General features: G+C 36.0%; 2 protein-coding genes across 2 annotated transcripts; both read right to left on the bottom strand.

Annotated features, from left to right (window-relative positions):
• Nucleotides 1-8,411: 8,411 nt before the first annotated feature.
• On the bottom strand, nt 8,412-10,337 carry LOC120178921 (amino acid permease 1-like). The gene is made up of 5 exons (XM_039184686.1): nt 10,257-10,337; nt 9,938-10,165; nt 9,764-9,857; nt 9,306-9,663; nt 8,412-9,232 (listed from the first exon to the last, which is right to left on the bottom strand). Exons 1-5 carry the CDS (start codon nt 10,318-10,320, stop codon nt 8,579-8,581), a joined length of 1,398 nt encoding a protein of 465 aa, XP_039040617.1. The 5' UTR covers nt 10,321-10,337; the 3' UTR covers nt 8,412-8,578.
• Nucleotides 10,338-11,441: 1,104 nt separating this feature from the next.
• LOC120178366 (amino acid permease 6-like) lies at nt 11,442-18,590 on the bottom strand. The gene is made up of 6 exons (XM_039184226.1): nt 18,521-18,590; nt 18,201-18,428; nt 18,035-18,128; nt 17,580-17,949; nt 11,957-12,265; nt 11,442-11,867 (listed from the first exon to the last, which is right to left on the bottom strand). The coding sequence occupies exons 1-6, from the start codon at nt 18,588-18,590 to the stop codon at nt 11,442-11,444; spliced, it is 1,497 nt and encodes a 498-aa protein (XP_039040157.1).
• Between the last annotated feature and the right edge of the window lie 1,304 nt (nt 18,591-19,894).

The raw sequence follows: 19,894 nt of genomic DNA, 5'->3' as shown, positions 1-19,894 counted from the left end.
ACAAGTTATTTCAATGAGAAAACGCTTTCTAAAGTTTCTCATTTAATTTTTTCTTAAAATGAAATTGTTGAATAGTAAGAAAATGATTTTCATAGTTTCTTACTTAGTAAACTATTTCCCACATCTATAAGACCTATAGTGCATGATGTTTTTAAAGCCTCCGGGTCATCCGTAAGACCTACAGTGCAGGATGTTTTCAAAAAGCCTTCGAGAGCTTTTTGATGTTTTTAAAGCCTCCGGGTCATCCGTAAGACCTACAGTGCAGGATGTTTTCAAAAAGCATTCGGGAGCTTTTTGATGTTTTTAAAGCCTTCGGGTCATCTGTAAGACCTACAGAGCATAATGTTTTCAAAAAGCCTTCGGGAGCTTTTTGATATTTAAAGCCTCAGGGTTATCTGTAAGACCTACAGTGCAAGATGATAAGACCTCAGGGCCATTCATCATACCTCTGGGCAGAATGTTTTCAACATTTCCCTCCTACTCAAAAGAAGCCAAATGAAAAAAAAATTTCGTCTTTGCTCTATTCTTGTTAACACAATAATAAGCAAGGAGTCGCCATCGACCTTTTTGGGTTAGGTAGGTCGAATACCTAAAAATCATCTTTTAAAAGAGTTTTTAAGAAAACATAAGTTAAAAGATAAATTGGTATGCGTTTAACCAAAAATTCATTTTTTAAAAAAATAAAAAGGGATTCGTGGTCGGTTATGTTTGGGGAAGGATTAGTACCCCCACAACGCCCAAAATTGGTACATGTTGTTTATAAATTGTCTCTAATGACATATTTTAAGAATTCAAATATGAATTTAATTTACGATCATTTTATTTCATATTCAATTTGATATTTCTAAGGAAAAAGTATCATATATATATGTATATATATATATATATATAGGGTTATTGTAAAGAAGACATTTATTTATTTAAAAATATCAGAAAATGAAATCTAGTTGCTTTAAGACTGTCTTTTATTTAATTTTAATAAATAAATATTAATAAGAATATAATAATTTTCCTAAAAATAATGAAGTAAATATATATATATTTTTATAAGCATGATATTTATTTATTTTTAAAATATCAGAATAAAACATCTAGTTGCTTTAAGACTGTCTTTTCTTAATATTTGAAAAATAAATAAATATTAAAAATAATAATTTTCCTAAAAAACAAATTTAAATAAAACAATATGTATTTTCTGGTTTTTATAAGTAGTATATTTATTTATTTTTAAAATATCAGAATAGTACATCTGGTTGCTTTAAGACTGCCCTTTTCTTTATATAAAAAAATAAATAAATATTTATTATTTAAAATATATATATATATATATATATATATATATATTTATATGACTAATATAATAATAAAATAATAATTAAAGTAATAATTAAACATATAAAATAAATTGCAATTGCATAGTCAAAATAAAAGGAATTAAAAATATAGGATTAAATTGCAAAATATAAAAATTAATAAACAAAAATGAAAATTATAAAAATCAGTGGTTAAAATACAACATATTAAAATTAAAAGCTCTAATTAAAAATAAAATTAACAGTGTAATTTAGCCATATATAATTATTCTGGATTAAAATAAATATTAATCAAATTATGAGGGACTAAATAAGGTATTTAACCTAAAATATATATAATTAGGTCAATGACTAAATTATAATGAATAGAAATGTGAATACTAAATAAGTTAGCTTCCCTCACCGGAGGGAAAAGAATTCTGGCCGGCAACCGCGCTCCTGTGCCGACCACTACCACTGGCCGGAAAATTCCACAATACACCAAAATAAAACCCTAAATACCCTAAAGCCAAACTTGGTCTTAGTTTCCCCTAAAAATCTCCTAATCGGAGTAGATCTAAGAAAAGAAACGACGGTTTTACCTCGATTTTCAAACGGTTGCCGGCGATGTTTGGGTTTTTTGAGGGTAAGTTGTTCTTTTTTTTATTTCTGTTATGGTTGCTCTCGGATTTTTGCTTGCTCTTTGTCTGTTGGTTGCTGTGGGTGTCTCTCCTCGTGTTGGTGCTTGATGCTTTTTCTCTCGGTTGTACCCCTTTCTTTTTGCAGGGGATGGTAGACAACTTTTATAGCCTCGATGAGGCTCTCAACGAACCAGTCCAAAGGGGGCCCTTCGGTGAGTCACTGGACTATGGTGGTGACTCACCATGTGGTAGTAACGTGGATGGGTAGCTGGCCTCCTGGAGGCTTCGATGAGGGCGGAAGAAGGTGGCTGAGGCACCTGGCAGCAGTTGGTTGAAGCAGCGGCGTCAGTAGTGGGGCGTTGGACCACTTGGCAGTGAAGCAACGTCTGGCTTGTCTCCAATCCAAGCGGCGGTGCGAGATGATAACCTAGGGTTAGGAAACACTAGGGCTTCTTGTTGTTCCTTATGTGGACCGTTGGATCTCTCAGATCCAACGGCTGAGATTGGTTGGCGCTGGGAATGATAGAAACCCTAATATGGTTTTAAGGTTTGGCTGGATCCAGGTTGGGCTTGTATCTGATTGGGCCCAGGCATGTAAACGGGCCTCCGGGTCCATTGTAATTTGTAATTATTTATTTATTTAATAATAATTAATATATAATAATAATTTTAATAATAATATTGTTAATATTTAATAATAATAATAATAATTTTAAAAATAAAATGAAAAAATTAGTGTTTACAGCTACCCCTCTTAATTTGATTAATATTTATTTTAATCCCGAATAATTATATTTGGCTAAATTACACTGTTAATTTTATTTTGAATTAGAGCTTTTAATTTTAATATGTTGTATTTTAACCACTGATTTTTATAATTTTCATTTTTGCTTATTAATTTTTATATTTTGCAATTTAATCCTATATTTTTTAATTCCTTTTATTTTGACTATGTAATTGCAATTTATTTTATATGTTTAAATTATTACTTTAATTATTATTTTATTATTATATTAGTCATATATATATATATATATATATATATATATATATATATATATTTAAATAATAAATAAATATTTATTTATTTTATATAAAGAAAAGGGCAGTCTTAAAGCAACCAGATGTACTATTCTGATATTTAAAAAAAAAAATATCCTACTTATAAAAACCAGAAAATACATATTGTTTTATTTAAATTATTTTTTAGGAAAATTATTATTTTTAATATTTATTTATTTTTCAAATATTAAGAAAAGACAGTCTTAAAGCAACTAGATGTTTTATTTTGATATTTTAAAAATAAATAAATATCATGCTTATAAAAATATATATATATATTTATTTACTTCATTTTTTTTAGGAAAATTATTATATTCTTATTAATATTTATTTATTAAAATTAAAGAAAATACAGTCTTAAAACAACTAGATTTCCTTTTCTGATATTTTTAAATAAATAAATGTCTTCTTTACAAAAACCCTAAATATATATATATATATATACATATATATATGTGATACTTTTTCCTAAGAAATATCAAATTGAATATGAAATAAAAGGATCGTAAATTAAATTCATATTTGAATTCTTAAAATCTACCATTAGAGACAATTTATAAACAACATGTACCAATTTTGGGCGTTGTGGGGGTGTTAATCCTTCCCCAAACGTAACCGACCACGAATCCCTTTTTATTGTTAAAAAAATGAATTTTTGGTTAAACACAGACCAATTTATCTTTTAACTGACGTTTTCTTAAAAACTCTTTTAAAATATGATTTTTAGGAATTCGACCTACCTAACCCAAAAAGGTCGATGGCGACTCCTAAAACATTTTTTTAATCAAAATCATTTTTTATCCACATTATTTTTCCCGCCAAGTAAAATTTCGTGCCCGGTCAAAAATCGATTATGACACACTACATCATGAATGCAAATAATTTGCCTATAAAATGCAATTCATTTCAACTAACCCTCATCATATTCAATCAATTAGCTCAAATGCAAGTCTCTCGTTCACAGATTGATCACACACTCCAATCAGCAGCTAATTAATTAGGTCCAAAACATGCCACACACCTATACACACAAAACTATTAATTTACAAACTCCATCAGGTACTTCAAGAGTGATATGGCTTTGTTTCTATCGATATTTTTAAATTACAATACAAATCAATTTAAAGGGACCTAGAGGAACAAAATAGTGAAAAGAAAAAGAATCAGAAGGGGAAATAACAATATCATATTGTTTCATCTTGGAGACTGCTCCGAGCAGATGGTTGAAAGCCACAATTGAGGGCAAGTTTCTCATTAAAATCATGAAATTGAAAAAACCCAGAGCTTCATCAAGCTCAAAGGATCTCGATTTACCCTTATCTATGACCAATATCTCCAGATGGGTGGGTTTAGACATACCCATATTCACATTTTCAACAAAAGTAGTGGAAAAACTTGAAAGGAAACACGTACTGGGCAGTTTAGAAAAGGAAAATGGAAGAGAATTACCAGGGAAAGGTATAATCAAAGCAATTATCGCAGAGGTTATTCCCTTCATCGTATGTAAAACGCCACTACAAATTTGTGACGTTTGTAAGCAAAAACGCCACTACAGTACAAGTCTATAGCGGCGTTTGTATAAAAATGCCACTAAAATACAAGTTTATAGCGGCGTTGTATAAAAATGCCGCTACAATACTAATCTATAGCGGCGTTTGTAAAAAAAGCCACTATACATGACCCTATTACGGCGTTTTTATAAAAAAACGCCGCTACAATAATACTCTTTAGCGGTATTTGTCAAAAAACACCACTATACATGACCCTATTGCGACGTTTTTATAAAACGCCGCTAAAGTATAACTCTTTTGCGGCATTTGTTTTGAAAAAATGCCACTATTGATGAACCTATTGCAGCGTTTTTATACAAACACCACTAAAGTACTACTCTTTCACGGCGTTTTTATAAAAAAAAGCCACTAAAGGTACCATTTTATGGCATTTATGGTTTAAACGCCGCTATATATTTAAAGTTAGTGGCGTTTTCTCCTAAAACACCACTAAAAGCGTCGCTATAGAAATGTTTTTTTGTAGTGTGTGGATGAAGATAGGGCATGACGACACCAGGCGATAAGTCGTAATGGCCACCGACTACAGGAGGAACTCCGAACAATTGAAATATTGGAATGGGATAGTTTGAGAAATGGCCTATCAACACAAGAATACCATTGCCACCTCCTTATTTTCTTCCTAATCATCTCATTTTCCAGATCCATAGTTCTGCTGCTATTGAAATCATAATACTAAATTGCAGTTACAGTTACCGTCACAGTTACAGGCTTGCAGCTGCCGTATCGCAGTTACAAGTTATGGTGTGATTTTTTCTTAAAAATAACTATGTTTTATGTTGCGGTTTGCGTTGTCGCGTTTACCTTGTAAAACGTTACGATGCGATTGTTACACTGTGCAACCATAATTTAATACTATGATTGAAATATCTCTGCAAATTTCTGTTTCCACATGTCATTGTTGGAAGCCAGATACCACATCTCCGAGCAAATGCATTCTATTCTTGCAATATCAACACCAGACAACAACTCTAGGATCTTAAGCTTTAACTCATATTGGGAGATGAATCACACAAGCTGGAAGAGCTAAATCAGTCTTGTAACAAAGATCTATCAACAACCGCAATGCAAGCCCGTCCTTAAAAATCTTCCAAAACTCAAAAACTTCACTCTCAAGATACGAATTAAAGACCCATCTTTCTTATCACTCTTGAGCTACGGTAACTAATTGAGGCTTCTGAGTGAAAGCAACGGCGGAAAAAACATTTGGGTTGATGGAGAAGTATATAAGGTCACTGGGAGTGACACCGAGGGATTAAAGGGAAGTGTGAGGGGAAGGTGCATGGAGCTGATCCTTGGCGTTGAGCGAAAGACAGAGAAGATAGAGAAAGGTGAGGCGGAGGCAAAGAGGGTTTCTTGGAGTTGAAGAAAAGAACAAGGAGATGCAACTTGGAATCTATGGGTCTCTTTAGATTCCAAACTTCTCTCTCTCAATTTCATGTTGATCGGAAACAAAAAATTTATCACCTTGGTTGTTAAGAAAGTGTGTGGGCCAGAGTAATACTAGAATGGGTAACCTCATGGGAAGTTATTGTGTAGCACAAACCAACTTACATCAGTGGTTAAAGGTATCATTGTTGTTCCTAAAAGTCATGGGTTCAAGTTCAGCGATGCAACAGGGTGATTGAGCGTTCATTGTCAATTGGTTGAGAGTATGTAAAACAGATACTACTTTGTAATCACCTTAGCTTAATAAAAAAAAGTGTATGGGAAGAGAAAGAGGTGAAGGATATTTATTATGGAAAGAGAAAGGGTGTAAATTAAAGGCATAATAATAACATTACCTTCCAACGTTGCACAAATGATCACTTTGTTCTCTATCTCTTTTTTAAACATATCTCTTTTTTAAACATTTCAGCTCATGATATTTTATTTTAGAGCAAAATGTCTCCTGATTTTATGAAAATCGTTAGTTAACTAATTGCTAATGATTCCTATTGACATGACAGGTTCACATGTGATGCCACATCAACAAAAAATATTTTTAAAATAAATTATAATTGTAATTAATTACAGATAAACTTATAAAAATATATTTGAAAATAATTTTTGATGACGCGACATCACATGTGGACTTGTTTCGCCAATAGGAAGTATTGATAGTTAGTCAACAAATGATTTTCATCCAAATAGTGGGGCATTTTGCTCTAAAATCAAATGTTGGGGGTTAAAATGCTCAAAAAAATATAGGGGGCAAAATAACCATTTGTGCAAATGCTGGGGGTAATGTTGTTATTATGACTAAATTAAACTACAATCATTAAGTTATTAGTAAGTTTGCAAATGTGTTAATATATTTTAAAAACTCATAATCGAGTCACTCAATTTTTATCAATTGAAATAATCATATAGAGTGACGTTAAATCTCAAAACATACGTTAAAATATGCCATTAAAAATATTTTTATTTAATATTTTTTTGTTATATAACCATACCTCAGTCACTCTATTATTAATAAGCTTAAAATTGAATCATCATATTTTAAAAAGTTATAATTGAGTTGGGTTTTGGGCTTTTCAAAGATCGAGAGCTCCATGAGACAATCTTAATGATAAAGGGGGTTTTAGCTCATGTTGACCGAAAATATTTGACACCTTAACCAGATTTTAGGTAGAAGAGGAGAAACTGAGTTGGTTGCTTTAATCTATTTTTGATTGATTTTTTTAGTCAGGAAGTAGTCCGTGCTTACCACATCAATTATTGATGGTGAAAGTGGGATTGTGATGGTCGTAAGCAGTTCACTCTTTCTAGTTTGAATAAAGAGTCGTAACAAGTGATTATGCGACGAAGGAGTGATGAGTTGAGGAAGACAATAAACAACGGTGAGTTAAGAGAGAGAGAGAGAGAGTTCAAAGAAAAAGAAGTCGAAGAAGAATTTTTATGCATGGTTGTTTATAAATGAGACCCTTGTGTTTACGTTAGGTTCACAATCATGATTATTATTTATAGATTAACAAAGTAAATAAATATGACCGTCTTTCATTGGCACATCTCGTGGGCCTACCGAGAATCTTTTCAGAGATTGTGGCAAGACAGGATATAAAACATTAGAAATTTCGATAAGCAAAGTGATTGTGGAGTTGTGATTGGCGGAGGAGTTCCTCCATAGGTACAACATACAAGATGATATGTTGTGAAACAATAAGCAAGTTTCAAATTTCGAAGCTAACTACCGAGCGGGATAAATGGGGCTGATATGGCCTCTATGATAGCTTTGCGGTCATTTGAATCTCCAACAGAGAAGCAAATGCTTCTCAAAGTGTTTTCATGTATTTCAGGAATGATAACCTGAAAACAGTTCGAACAAAGTGTTCTTGTCCATTGTGGTTACTTTTATTTGAAATTGGATTCACTTGGAATTGATAATAGAGATTACATCATGAAGACTTGGAATATGCTTATAAACTTTGTCAAGCCAAGCTTTTAGGTGTTGTATGCAACGACGGATCCAGAAATATTTTTAAAAGTGAGCATGTATATATTAGTAACATAAATTTTTTATATGTAATAGGTACAAATAAATTTTCAGGGTGAACATCTTGAATAAAATAGATTAATATAAAGAAATTAAGATTTCAGAGTGGGCACCGATCTAACCTAAACTCCACCTACATCTGCCACTGTGTATATGCATGTAATTGTAGTAAACAAGCCAAGTAAACGAGGATGTGCCTTGTTAACTTATTTAAAATGTAACAATCGTAGGCATGTTTTTACAAGGTAAACATTTTACGGTATCATATCTTGATTAGTTATACGAACCGATTGTTTTTCTGTGTTCTATCACTGATCTTTCAACATATTTTGATTCGGAATAGGTGATTTTCACGTTTGGAAGTGTCGTGTTTGTAAGTATCTTGTCGTGAAAGATGAACCGACGAACTTGTCGATGACCAACACGTGGAGTGGTGCACAGCCAGCCACTTGATATCCAATTTACACACACAAGTGCACGGTTCGAAATTGTTTTAACTCGAACAATATCTCCGAAACTGTACTAAAAATATGGAAGATATTAAGAAACAGAGGTGAAAGGCTTATATGTGTAGAGATCCTTAAGTATGACTGCAATGGAGCCAGCCGCAGCTAGAAGCGAAATAATCAAGCAAACCACGACCACGATGTTTAACCATATCCATTTCCAGCAAAAGGGTCGAATGTTTTCTTTTGATATGTGCATTTGGATCGGGAAATACACGGTCAACGGCCAAAATGATAAGGCACCGAGCAGACCGAGAATGCCGTTGAAGAATGGGAGAGCCATCGCCACCACGGTCGTCATGATCACGTAAGCTGTTCGCCATGCAAGCCTGAAGGTACTGAAAGTACATTCCCCAACAAGTGGGAGCTTAATTGGTCGACTTTCTTTTATGAAATTGTTGTTGGGCCATTGGTTTAAGCACCAGTCCTCGACCTTATTAAATACCGGTTGGCAAAATACCTGGTATGCTCCCACAAGATGTACAATAATGCACATATTAGCAAAGTCGATAAGCCAATAAGGTTCGTAAAGACCGAACCCTGTTAGAAAATTGCCTGGCGCAGCGTTACCGAATGCTGCATAACCCAGAGCCCCACACAAAATGTAGAAGAAGGTTGTAATCGAGACACCGACCACAGTAGCCTTTTTCATGGCTTCGTTTTCCGGTGGATTTGATTTAAGTGTATCCTGCAATTCAATGAATATAAGTCCTTTTTTCTTACTTGGAAGGTAAAAGGGTCATAGAAACTAGGAGACTTGCCTGTATTTCAACGAGGACAGTGGAGAAAGCATAGGCGAACGCAATGTCGCCGAGGGCTTCAAAGCAGCTCCAAATCTTCTGCCATTTGGTCACATCGACTTCAATTGTCGTCCCTGTCATGCTTGTCTTAGGGTGAGACCCTCCTGCAACTTTGGCTATCGAGAGACCGAGGCCGATGCAAGAGTACGCGAACGACATAACGGCAGCAACCACGGAGAGCCACGAGAGCTCATTGAAGTTCGGAATTTGGCTTAATATGATCTCCGTTACCCCGAAGATAATAATGAACATGTTGTTCTTAACATGGCAGCCTGCAGCATGGCCCTCTTCGTGAAAGCAACCCGATCGTTTTATCGCCCTGGTTAATCAACAATTAAACAAGGAGATTACAATTATATTACAACAAAATATCATCTTTAACCTATCAATCAAAACCAGATATCAAGAAAAAAGCATACGCCATACTAATGGCTGATGTGATTGAATATCCAATTGTTGTCCCTACAAGATTCACGTACTGTGCTATCCCACAAAACTTGGTATTGATTCCTCCTGTTAGAAATAAACCCAGAAATTTATTAGAATTGGGGTTCCATGTACTTGAAAGAAGCCCAATTTCAATTCCTTGTCACCTAAGTTATATTTGACAGCATCCATGTAACAGCTGCATCTTGTTCCTGAAGCAGGGTCCCTGCAACAATCGGCTAGCAGAATTGATGTGTACCAATTGATGGCGGAGAAGAGTACGAGAGAAACGAGACCGGCGATCCACCCTAACTGAGCAAAGGCCCATGAAAGAGATAGCACTCCTGAACCTATAACTGCTGTTATTATATGTGCACTTGCACTCACCCAAGTTCCTGCAAAAAAAAAAAAAGGATAAGATTTTTTTTCTTTCAAACCGATGAAATCATAAGTTGCAGAAAAACCCCCGAGTCGAATATGGCTCACCTGTTCTTTTTGGGCTATCATCATCAACATGATGAGCAATGATATTATCAGTTTCCAATTCCATGGCACGTAATGTCAATAGATATGTACTTGAAGGAGGTCAGATTTGTGTTTTGGGGTTTGAGAGATTATTGAAGATTGCTTGCTTGGAAAAAATTAAGCACAAAATCCGTGGATATTCGTGAAACTTAACCCTGAAGCTAGTCTGTTATTAAATTCCAAATAGGTGATAGTATGGCAATCTTCCAAACTAGATTAACAAGAACTTGTAATACATAATATAAAATATTTCTAACAAGGGTAATAAACAAGCTTCTTCAAACTCCGGTATCGGAAGAGCCTTGGAAAAGTTCAGGCAGAGGGAGGAGGATCCGCCGGAGGACGAAGTCATGGTTATCAACAACAACAACAACAATAATAATCAGATATCCTTCAAAGATGAACTTACGTGAGTCACAAGAAAATCAACAAAAACAGTCAGATCAATTAGAAATCTAGAATTACACAAGTTCTTTCCCATGAGTAGTGCTCGGACATCTAGATTCTCTATGTTTCAAGAATGTTATTATTCGGAATCGCCAGGTCATAAAAATCGATTATTACACAGATAATGGGACAAGGGACCGGTTTACAAGGATGGCCATTTGCATTGATCTAGAACAGTTCCACCAGGGTGGTTCAACTGCGAAAAGATGGCCATATTAAAGAAATTTGTCCTTCAGGTCATCAATATATGAGGTTCTTCAGAAAGTTAGAGGAGAATTTTGGTTCATGGGATTCTTGTGGAGGGTCGAGAAAGAAGGCAACAAAAGATAAATGTGGATAAATTAGGAGAGAAAAATGGAATACCAGCCGAGAATGAAGGTGTGCTTATTGTGAAATCTCGATTTGATGCTAAATTACAAGTCAAGGAGCCTAATATACTAGCTTGCACCTCACAGGTAATGGTCAATACTGTGATGGACTTGGGGTTACTTTCATTGGAACATGAAGAGAATTCCAAGCGAAGTTTAAATAATAGTTTCTTTTCCCAGGAATATGTTGAATATGAAGTTCGATCAAGGCAAACATGATGGATTAGTTCAGGAGTATGTGCATCAATTCAATTAGCTCGTACTATAAGTCATTAATAAAATTTCAGAATAAAATTTTATCTGAAACTGTATTAATAAAAGATGACAGTCATTAAGAAACTGAGGTGAGAGGCTTGTATGTTTGGAGATCCTTAGCGATTACAGCAATGGAGCCAGCCGCTGCTAGAACCGATATAATCAAGCAGGCCATGACCAGGACGTTTAGCCATATCCATTTCCAGTAAAAGGGTCGAATGTTTTCTCTCGATATGTGCATTTGGATCGGGAAATACACGGTCAGCAGCCAAAATGAAGCGGCGCCGAGCAGACCGAGAATGCCGTTGAAGAACGGGATAAGCATCGCCACCACGGTTGTCGTGATCACGTAAGCCGTTCGCCATACAAGCCTGAAGGTACTGAAAGTATAGTCCCCAAACAACGGAAGCTTAATTGGTCGACTTCCTTTTATGAAATTGTTGTTTGGCAATCGGTTTAAGCACCAGTCTTCAACCTGTTTGAATATTGGTTGGCAGAATACCTGGAGGGGAGAAACAAACAAAAGCATCATCATTTTATTTGAGTTTGTCTATGATATCAATGTTATAGTCTAAATTGGAATGAAATTACCTGATAAGCTCCCACAAGATGAATAATAATGCACAGATTAGCAATGTCGATAAGCCAGTAAGGTTCGTAAAACCCAAACCCTGTTAGGAAATTGCCTGGAGCGGTGTTCCCGAATGCTGCATAACCCAGAACTCCACACGAAACGTAGAACATGGTGGTGACCGAGATACCGATCGAGGTTGCCTTTTTCATTGATTCATATTCTGGTGGACTTGATTCCAGAGTCGTTGGTTTTTTGACAAAATCCCACATTGGTTGTGTATAAGGAGGAAGGGAAATTCTTTTGCTATAAATAGAGCTCTTTTCCTCCTTAGTTTAGCATCCTACAAATATAAGTATTCTTCGCTATTAAAGGCTATTTGTACTCTTTCTTTCTTTGTAATATTTCTTCTATTAGTGAAATATTATTTTAGTAGTGTTTCGAGGAGGTAGGCATAATTTTGGCCTAACCTCGTTAAATTTTGGTGTTCTCTTTATGTCTATTTAATAGCTATTGTTAGGTATAGTTGTTGTTAATTATTGTCCTATTAAAATTATTTGTCTTGGTAGTTTTGTCTAAGGAAAGTGGATTTTAAGAGGGACCATTGTGACCTCTCCTCTTTCTTAGGAATCTACCTTGGGGTGATTTTTAGTACAATCGTTTTCACACTAGTCACCTAGATATAATTTTCAATGTGAATTTGTTATTATTGGTGGAAATTAACCCGAATTCCACAACAATTGGTATCAGTGCTCTTGGTTAATTTTAGTATGCTCTGTGGTTGCGGCTTAGGTTGATCTTCTACATCAGAAAAAATTTCCTTGGGGTAATTGACATTCTGCATTGATGGCTATTAAATAGAATTTGTAGCAGAAATGGTAGACGACACAAAAACATCCGCATGAAATGTTGTGACAAATGTTAGATTTGCAGTGGAGATTTTTTAAGGCACCGATCATTTCGGCATGTGGCAAAGTGAGGTTCTAGATGTCCTATTTTAGCAGGATCTAAACATTGCTATTGAAGGAGAGAAACCAGATGATGTTGAGGAGAAAGAATGGAATATGATCAATAGATTGACATGTGGTACTATTCGATCGTGTCTTTCTAGAGAGCAGAAGTATGCATTTTCTAAGGAAACTTTTACAAGTAAATTGTGGAAGGCACTAGAGGAGAAATTTTTGAAGAAAAGCGGTCAGAACAAGCTTTACATGAAAAAGAGATTGTTCCGCTTCAACTATGTATCAAATACCACTATGAATGATCATATTACTAGCTTTAATCAGCTGGTGACTGATCTGATGAATATGGACGTGACTTTTGAAGACGAATATCTGGCTCTGATATTGATGGGATCACTTCCTGATGAGTTTGAGTATCTTGAAACTACTCTACTTCATGGGAAGATTGATGTGTCTCTCAGTGAAGTAACTACTGCCTTGTATAGTTATGAATTGAGAAAGAAAGACAAACAAGAAAATACAAGTATCGAAGTAGAAGCTCTTGTTGTTAGAGGCCATTCGAAGAGTCAGAATAAAGGAAGGAGAGGGAGATCGAAGTCAAAGTCCAGATTGAGCAAAGATGAATGTGCCTTTTGTCGAGAAAAAGGGCACAGGAAGAAAGAATGTCCCAGGCTAAAGAATAAAGGCAAACCTGAAAGGGGAAAGGTTGTCTCAGAACCAAATGTGGTCGAGTATGATGATATAGATTCAGATTTCGCATTCGCTGCTACGCCATCAACCAGTTGTTCCAGTTCATGGTTATTAGATTTAGCTTGTAGCCACTATATGACCCCCAATAGAGAATGGTTCTTTGATTTTAAAGGACCAAATGTGGTCGAGTATGATGATACAGATTCAGATTTCGCATTCGCTGCTACGCCATCAACCAGCTGTTCCAGTTCATGGTTGTTAGATTCAGCTTGTAGCCACTATATGACCCCTAATAGAGAATGGTTCTTTGATTTTAAAGAACTAAAAGGTGGAATTGTCTACACAGCAAATAATTCCCCTCTTGACACACTTGGGATTGGTTTAATTCGCTTGAGGAATCAGGATGGATCAATTAGAACCTTAACAGGTGTCCATTATGTACCAGATTTAATGAGAAATCTCATCTCTGTGGGAACCTTAGAGTCAAAAGGTTTAGAAGTGAGGGCAAAAGATGAGATTATGAGGATTATCTCTGGTGCACTAGTGATAATGAAGGGAATCCGGAAAAGAAACAATGTGTATTACTTTCTGGGTAGTACAATTATTGGGACAGCAGCAGTGGCAGCTTCTACTGATGAACATGAGTCAGAAGCAACCAGGTTATGGCATATGCGCTTGGGGCATGTTGGTGAAAAATCCTTGAAATTGCCGATAGATCAAGGATTATTGAAGGGTTCTCGGGCTTGCAAATTAGCTTTTTGTGAGCATTGCATCAAAGGGAAGAAGACGAGGGTGAAATTTGGAACAACAATCAATGATACTAAAGGTATTTTGGATTATGTTCATTCAGATGTATGGGGGCCTTCCAAGACAACTTTATTGGGAGGAACACACTATTATGTCACCTTTGTTGATGATTTTTCCCGGAGATTTTGGGTGTATACAATGAAGACAATGGATGAGGTGCTAGGATATTTCCTTAAATGGAAAAAGATGGTGGAGACTCAAACAGGCAGAAAAATCAAACGTCTCCGTACAGACAATGGTGGAGAGTACAAAAATGATCCATTTCTGAAAGTCTGTGAAGAAGAAGGTATTATCAGGCATTTCACTATCAGATCTACACCACAACAGAATGGGGTGACAGAGCGTATGAATCGGACATTAGTGGAGAAGGTTTGGTGTATGTTGTCTAATGTTGGGTTAGGCAAAGAATTTTGGGCTGAGGCTTTGGTCTATGCTTGTCACCTTGTCAACCGCTTACCATCGACTGCTATTGGTGGTAAAACACCATTAGAGAAATGGTTTGGAGAACCTGCTACAGATTACGATTCCTTACATGTGTTTGGTTCCACTGCATACTACCATGTTAAGGAGTCAAAGTTGGATCCAAGAGCAAAGAAGGCGATCTTTATGGGGATCACCTCTGATGTGAAAGGCTATCATCTTTGGTGTCCAGAAACAAAGAAAATAATCTTCAGCAGGGATGTTACCTTTGATGAATCTACCATGTTGAGAAAGGTGACTTCAGAAAAATTGGAGCAAACAGATGGAACTCACAAACAAGTGTTGTTTGAAGAAAGCAGAATTAACCCAGCCAGTAAAAAAAGTGATGTTGACTCTCCTATGGTAGAAGAAGAGTCAGATGAAGAAGAGGTTCAAACCCAAGAACCTCCACAGCAACATGAATCAATTGTACTCAGAAAGGGAAAGAGAACCATTAGACAACATGCTCGTTATGCTGATATGGTCTCTTTTACATCACCAATTGCAATTGATGACGTTCCTGCCACTTTTAATGAAGCAGTCCAAAGTTTAGAACATAAAAAGTGGAGGATCACCATGAATGAAGAAATGCAATCCCTTCAAAAGAATCAGACGTGGAAACTAGCTAGTCTTCCGAAGGGAAAGAATGCAATTGGGTGCAAGTGGGTATATGCAAAGAAAGATGGATTTCCTGACAAGAATAACATCCGCTACAAAGCAAGATTGGTGGTTAAAGGCTACACTCAAATGAAGGGAGTTGATTATAATGAAGTATTTTCTCCAGTTGTAAAACATTCCTCCATCAGAATTTTGTTGGCTTTGGTAGCACAGTTGGATTTGGAACTAGTTCAGATGGATGTAAAAACTGCATTTTTACATGGAGACTTGGATGAGGAAATCTACATGACAGCCAGATGGATTCAAAGTTGCTGAAAAAGAATAGATGGTGTGCAAATTAGAAAAATCGTTGTATGGATTGAAGCAATCTCCAAGGAAGTGGTACAAGAGATTTGACAAGTTTATGATAGGGCAGAAGTACACAAGAAGCAAATATGATCATTGTGTGTATTTACGCAAGCTACAAGACGGATCCTATATATATCTTCTTCTTTATGTCGATGATATACTGATAGCTTCCAGGTGTCAGACAGAAATTGCGAAACTAAAGACTTAATTGAACAGGGAGTTTGAGATGAAGGATCTTGGTGAAGCGAAGAAGATTCTTGGCATGGAGATATCAAGGGATAAGAAATTGGGGAGGCTTTGTTTGTCTCAGAAAGAATATCTGAGGAAGGTACTAAAACGTTTTGGCATGAATGAGAAGTCAAAACCAGTTAGTACACCTCTTGCTCCACATTTCAAGCTCGGTGCATCCATGTCACCTAAGGATGATGCAGAACGGGAATACATGTCAAAGGTTCCGTATGCAAGTGTTGTTGGTAGCTTGATGTATGCAATGGTGTGTACAAGACTCGATATTTCACAGGCAGTTGGGGTTGTGAGCAGATATTTGTATGATCCTGGAAAAGAGCATTGGCAAGATGTGAAATGGGTTATGCGGTATATTCTGAACACCGTAGATGTTGGTTTGGTCTTTCAGCAGGACAAACATGATGGTAAGTGTGTAGTTGTGTATTGTAATTCAGGCTATGCAGGTGATTTGGACAAGCGTCGATCAACTATTGGTTATGTGTTTATATTTGCAAAGGCACCAGTCAGTTGGAAGTCCACCTTACAGTCAACAGTGGCTTTGTCTACTATAGAGGCAGAGTATATGGCAGTTACAGAGGCTGTGAAGGAGGCAATTTGGCTTCATGGGTTGCTTGATGAATTGGGAATGGAACAGAAGCACATCAAAGTGCATTGTGACAGTCAGAGTGCTATTCATTTAGCAAAGAACCATGTTTACCATGCAAGGACGAAGCACATCGATGCTCGATATCACTTTGTACGAGAGATTCTAGAAGAATGTGGAGTCATAATCTAGAAGATTCGGACCACTGAGAATCCTGCTGATATGTTGACAAAAGTGGTAACTGCGGTCAAGTTTAAACATTGTTTAGGCTTGATCAATATTGTTACAAATTGAAAGATGAATTTGCAGACACTACTAAAGATTGGATTTTTGAGAGATGTGTGTGGAATTTGCCAAGGTGGAGATTTGTTGGTTTTTGGGCAAAATCCCACATTGGTTGTATATAAGGAGGAGGGGAAATTCTTTTGTTATAAATAGAGCCCTCCTCCTCCTTAGTTTAGCATCCCACAAATATAAGCATTCTTCACTATTAAAGGCTATTTGTACTCTTTCTCTCTTTGTAATATTTCCTCTATTAGTGAAATATTATTTTAGTAGTGTTCGAGGAGGTAGGCATAATTTTGGCATAACCTCGTTAAATTTTGGTGTTCTCTTTATGTCTATTTAATAGTTATTGTCGGGTATAGTTGTTGTTAATTATTGTCCTATTAAAATTACTTGTCTTGGTAGTTATGTCTAAGGAAAGTGGATTTTAAGAGGGACCATTGGGATCCCTCCTCTTTCCTGGGAATCTACCTTGGGGTGATTTTTAGTACAATCGTTTTCACACTAGTCACCTAGATAATAGTTTTCAAGGTGAATTTGTTATCATTGGTAGAAATTAACCCGAATTCCACAACAAGAGTATCCTGCAATTCCATGAATAGTATTAGTCTTTTTTCCTTGGAAAGGAAAAAGGATCATAGAAACCAGGAGACTCGCCTGTATTTCAACGAGGACATTGGAGAAACCATAGGCGAATGCGATGTCACCGAGGGCCTCGAAGGCGTTCCAAACCTTCTCCCAGTCCGTCACATCGACCCTGATCGTCGTCCCTGTCAAGCTCGTCCTAGAACGAGATCCTCCTACAACTCTGGCTATTGATAGACCGACGCCGATGCAAGAGTAGGCAAACGACATAACGACAGCGACCACGGAGAGCCACGAGAGCTCATGGAAGTTTGGAATTTGGCTCAATGTGATCTCTATGATGCCGAAGATAATAATGAACATATTGTTCTTGACATGGCAGCCTACAGCATGGCCCTCTTTGTGAAAGCAACCTGATCTTTTTATCGCCCTGGTTAACCAAACGCACACAAGAACATATTCCTACCATATAAATCAAAACACCAGAAGAAGAGAGAGAAAAAAAAAAGCCTTACGCCATACTAATAGCTGAAGTGATTGAATATCCAATTGTTACCCCCACAAGATTCACATATTGTGCTATTCCACAAAACTTGTTATTGATTCCTCCTGTTAAAAAAACCTAGAAAACATTACCATTGGGATTCCATGTATTTGAAAATGTAAGATTTTTACAGTCACCTAAGTTAGATTTGACAGCATCCATGTAACAGTTAAATCTTGTTCCAGAAACAGGGTCCCTGCAACAATCAGCTAGCAGATTCGATGTGAACCAGGTGATGACAGAGAAGACAACAAGAGCAATGGGGCCAGCAATCCACCCTAACTGAGCAATCCTCCATGAAAGAGACAACACTCCTGAACCTATAACTGCTGTTATTATATGTGCACTTGCACTCACCCAAGTTCCTGCAGAAAAACAATCAAAAGATGAGATTTTTAACTTCAAAACCGATCAAAACAAAAGTTCCAGAGAAAACCCAGATTCGAAAATGGCTTGCCTGTTCTTTTTGATCTTACATCGTCATCATCATAAGAAGCAATGGTAGGCTTGCCAGTTTCCAGTTCCATGGCAAGTAATGTATAAGCTTCTCTGGATATAACTTCAACAGACTATATACTTGAAGATGATTATTGAATATTGCTTAGACAAAATCAACACCAAACTCCATGGATCTTCTTAAAGAAATGTAAAAAATCACTCGATTTGGTAACCTATAACTGTGCCCTTTTATTCCAGATACTGAATAAGAAAAAGCTTAATCTTAAAAAGGTATGTAATTATAATTATATATGTGAATTGTATATATTGATAAGCACAAACTTCAATAAAGCTGTCGTTTCTTTATAAGGAAACGGTGATTTATTTTTGAATTTCTGGATTGATTCACACTGACGATAATGGTATAGATTAACAAGTACTAATGCATGTATAAAATAGTTTTTTTAGAGAAAATGGAAAATTGACAGAGATTTAGCTATAGATTTAGGGGTCGTAGATGGATTAAGGATATAAATTGAACTTCTTTTCGAATTTTCAATATTTTGAGATAAATTTGTACTATGGTATTCATTTAAAACTATTATTCTCTGGTTTTCCAGAATTACAGATATGAGAGATGAAAGACAGAGTGGCATCGTAACCGCAAATACCAAACATTGGCTTTTGACTCACCGGCCACTGCATATTTTTTTAGGGTAAATTACATTGTTCCTCACTGAACTTTACTCTCTCTCCTATTTTGCTAATTGAACTTTACAATCAAATCATTTTTCTCAATCGCCATTTTCTCTCTAATAGCTGATGACATGGCATTTTTTTATTATCATTTAATTAAAATAATTAAAAATAAAATAAAATAGAAGGTGATCGGATGCCACCATCGACCATCGTCGACCTCCATAGATGGTGGTTGTTTGGTCCCAAAATGGAATGGGTCGCTTCGCCTTGACACCTTGAGTCTGAATCCGACTTCCGTTTTGTCAGAACTTGCTCCAATGTCCACGAATTTGAGATTGAAAATTAGGAAACTGAAACATTTAATTCCATATTCATAGGTTTTGGGATATTTTCCGGTGAAACAACCACCATATTTAGACTCAAGAGGTTGAGACGAACCGACCCATGAAATTTGGGATCGAATGACCACCATCTACGGAAGTCGACAGTGGCCGGAATGAAAATGACATGGTGGTGGCGGAGAGAAAATAAAGAAGAGAAGGGAACATGATAAATTCACCATGAGTCACTGAACTTTACTCTCTCATATTTTACTCACCAAAACGACATCGTTTTAGAGTATATTTGAGTTTTTCAAAACGAATTCGTTTTGATTCCTGTGCCACATCATAATACCGTTAAATAGTTAATAGCA

Source organism: Hibiscus syriacus, unplaced genomic scaffold (assembly GCF_006381635.1).
Source record: "Hibiscus syriacus cultivar Baekdansim isolate YM2019G1 unplaced genomic scaffold, ASM638163v2 tig00003507_pilon, whole genome shotgun sequence".
Taxonomy (NCBI): domain Eukaryota; kingdom Viridiplantae; phylum Streptophyta; class Magnoliopsida; order Malvales; family Malvaceae; genus Hibiscus; species Hibiscus syriacus.
Note: the sequence above shows the minus strand (reverse complement) of the source record. Positions and strands in the feature narration are given on the sequence as shown.

Bases quoted from the DNA above. Each gene is read 5' to 3' on its own strand.
- LOC120178921 (XM_039184686.1), bottom strand. From the start codon at position 10,320: ATGGAATTGGAAACTGATAATATCATTGCTCATCATGTTGATGATGAT. The intron at 10,166-10,256 runs GTGAGCCATATT...TTTTTTTTGCAG, and splicing joins TGATAGCCCAAAAAGAACAG to GAACTTGGGTGAGTGCAAGT. The intron at 9,858-9,937 runs GTGACAAGGAAT...TATTTCTAACAG, and splicing joins TGCTGTCAAATATAACTTAG to GAGGAATCAATACCAAGTTT.
- LOC120178366 (XM_039184226.1), bottom strand. From the start codon at position 18,590: ATGGAACTGGAAACTGGCAAGCCTACCATTGCTTCTTATGATGATGAC. The intron at 18,129-18,200 runs GTGACTGTAAAA...TTTTTTTAACAG, and splicing joins TGCTGTCAAATCTAACTTAG to GAGGAATCAATAACAAGTTT. The intron at 17,950-18,034 runs GTAAGGCTTTTT...TTGGTTAACCAG, and splicing joins ACTTCAGCTATTAGTATGGC to GGCGATAAAAAGATCAGGTT.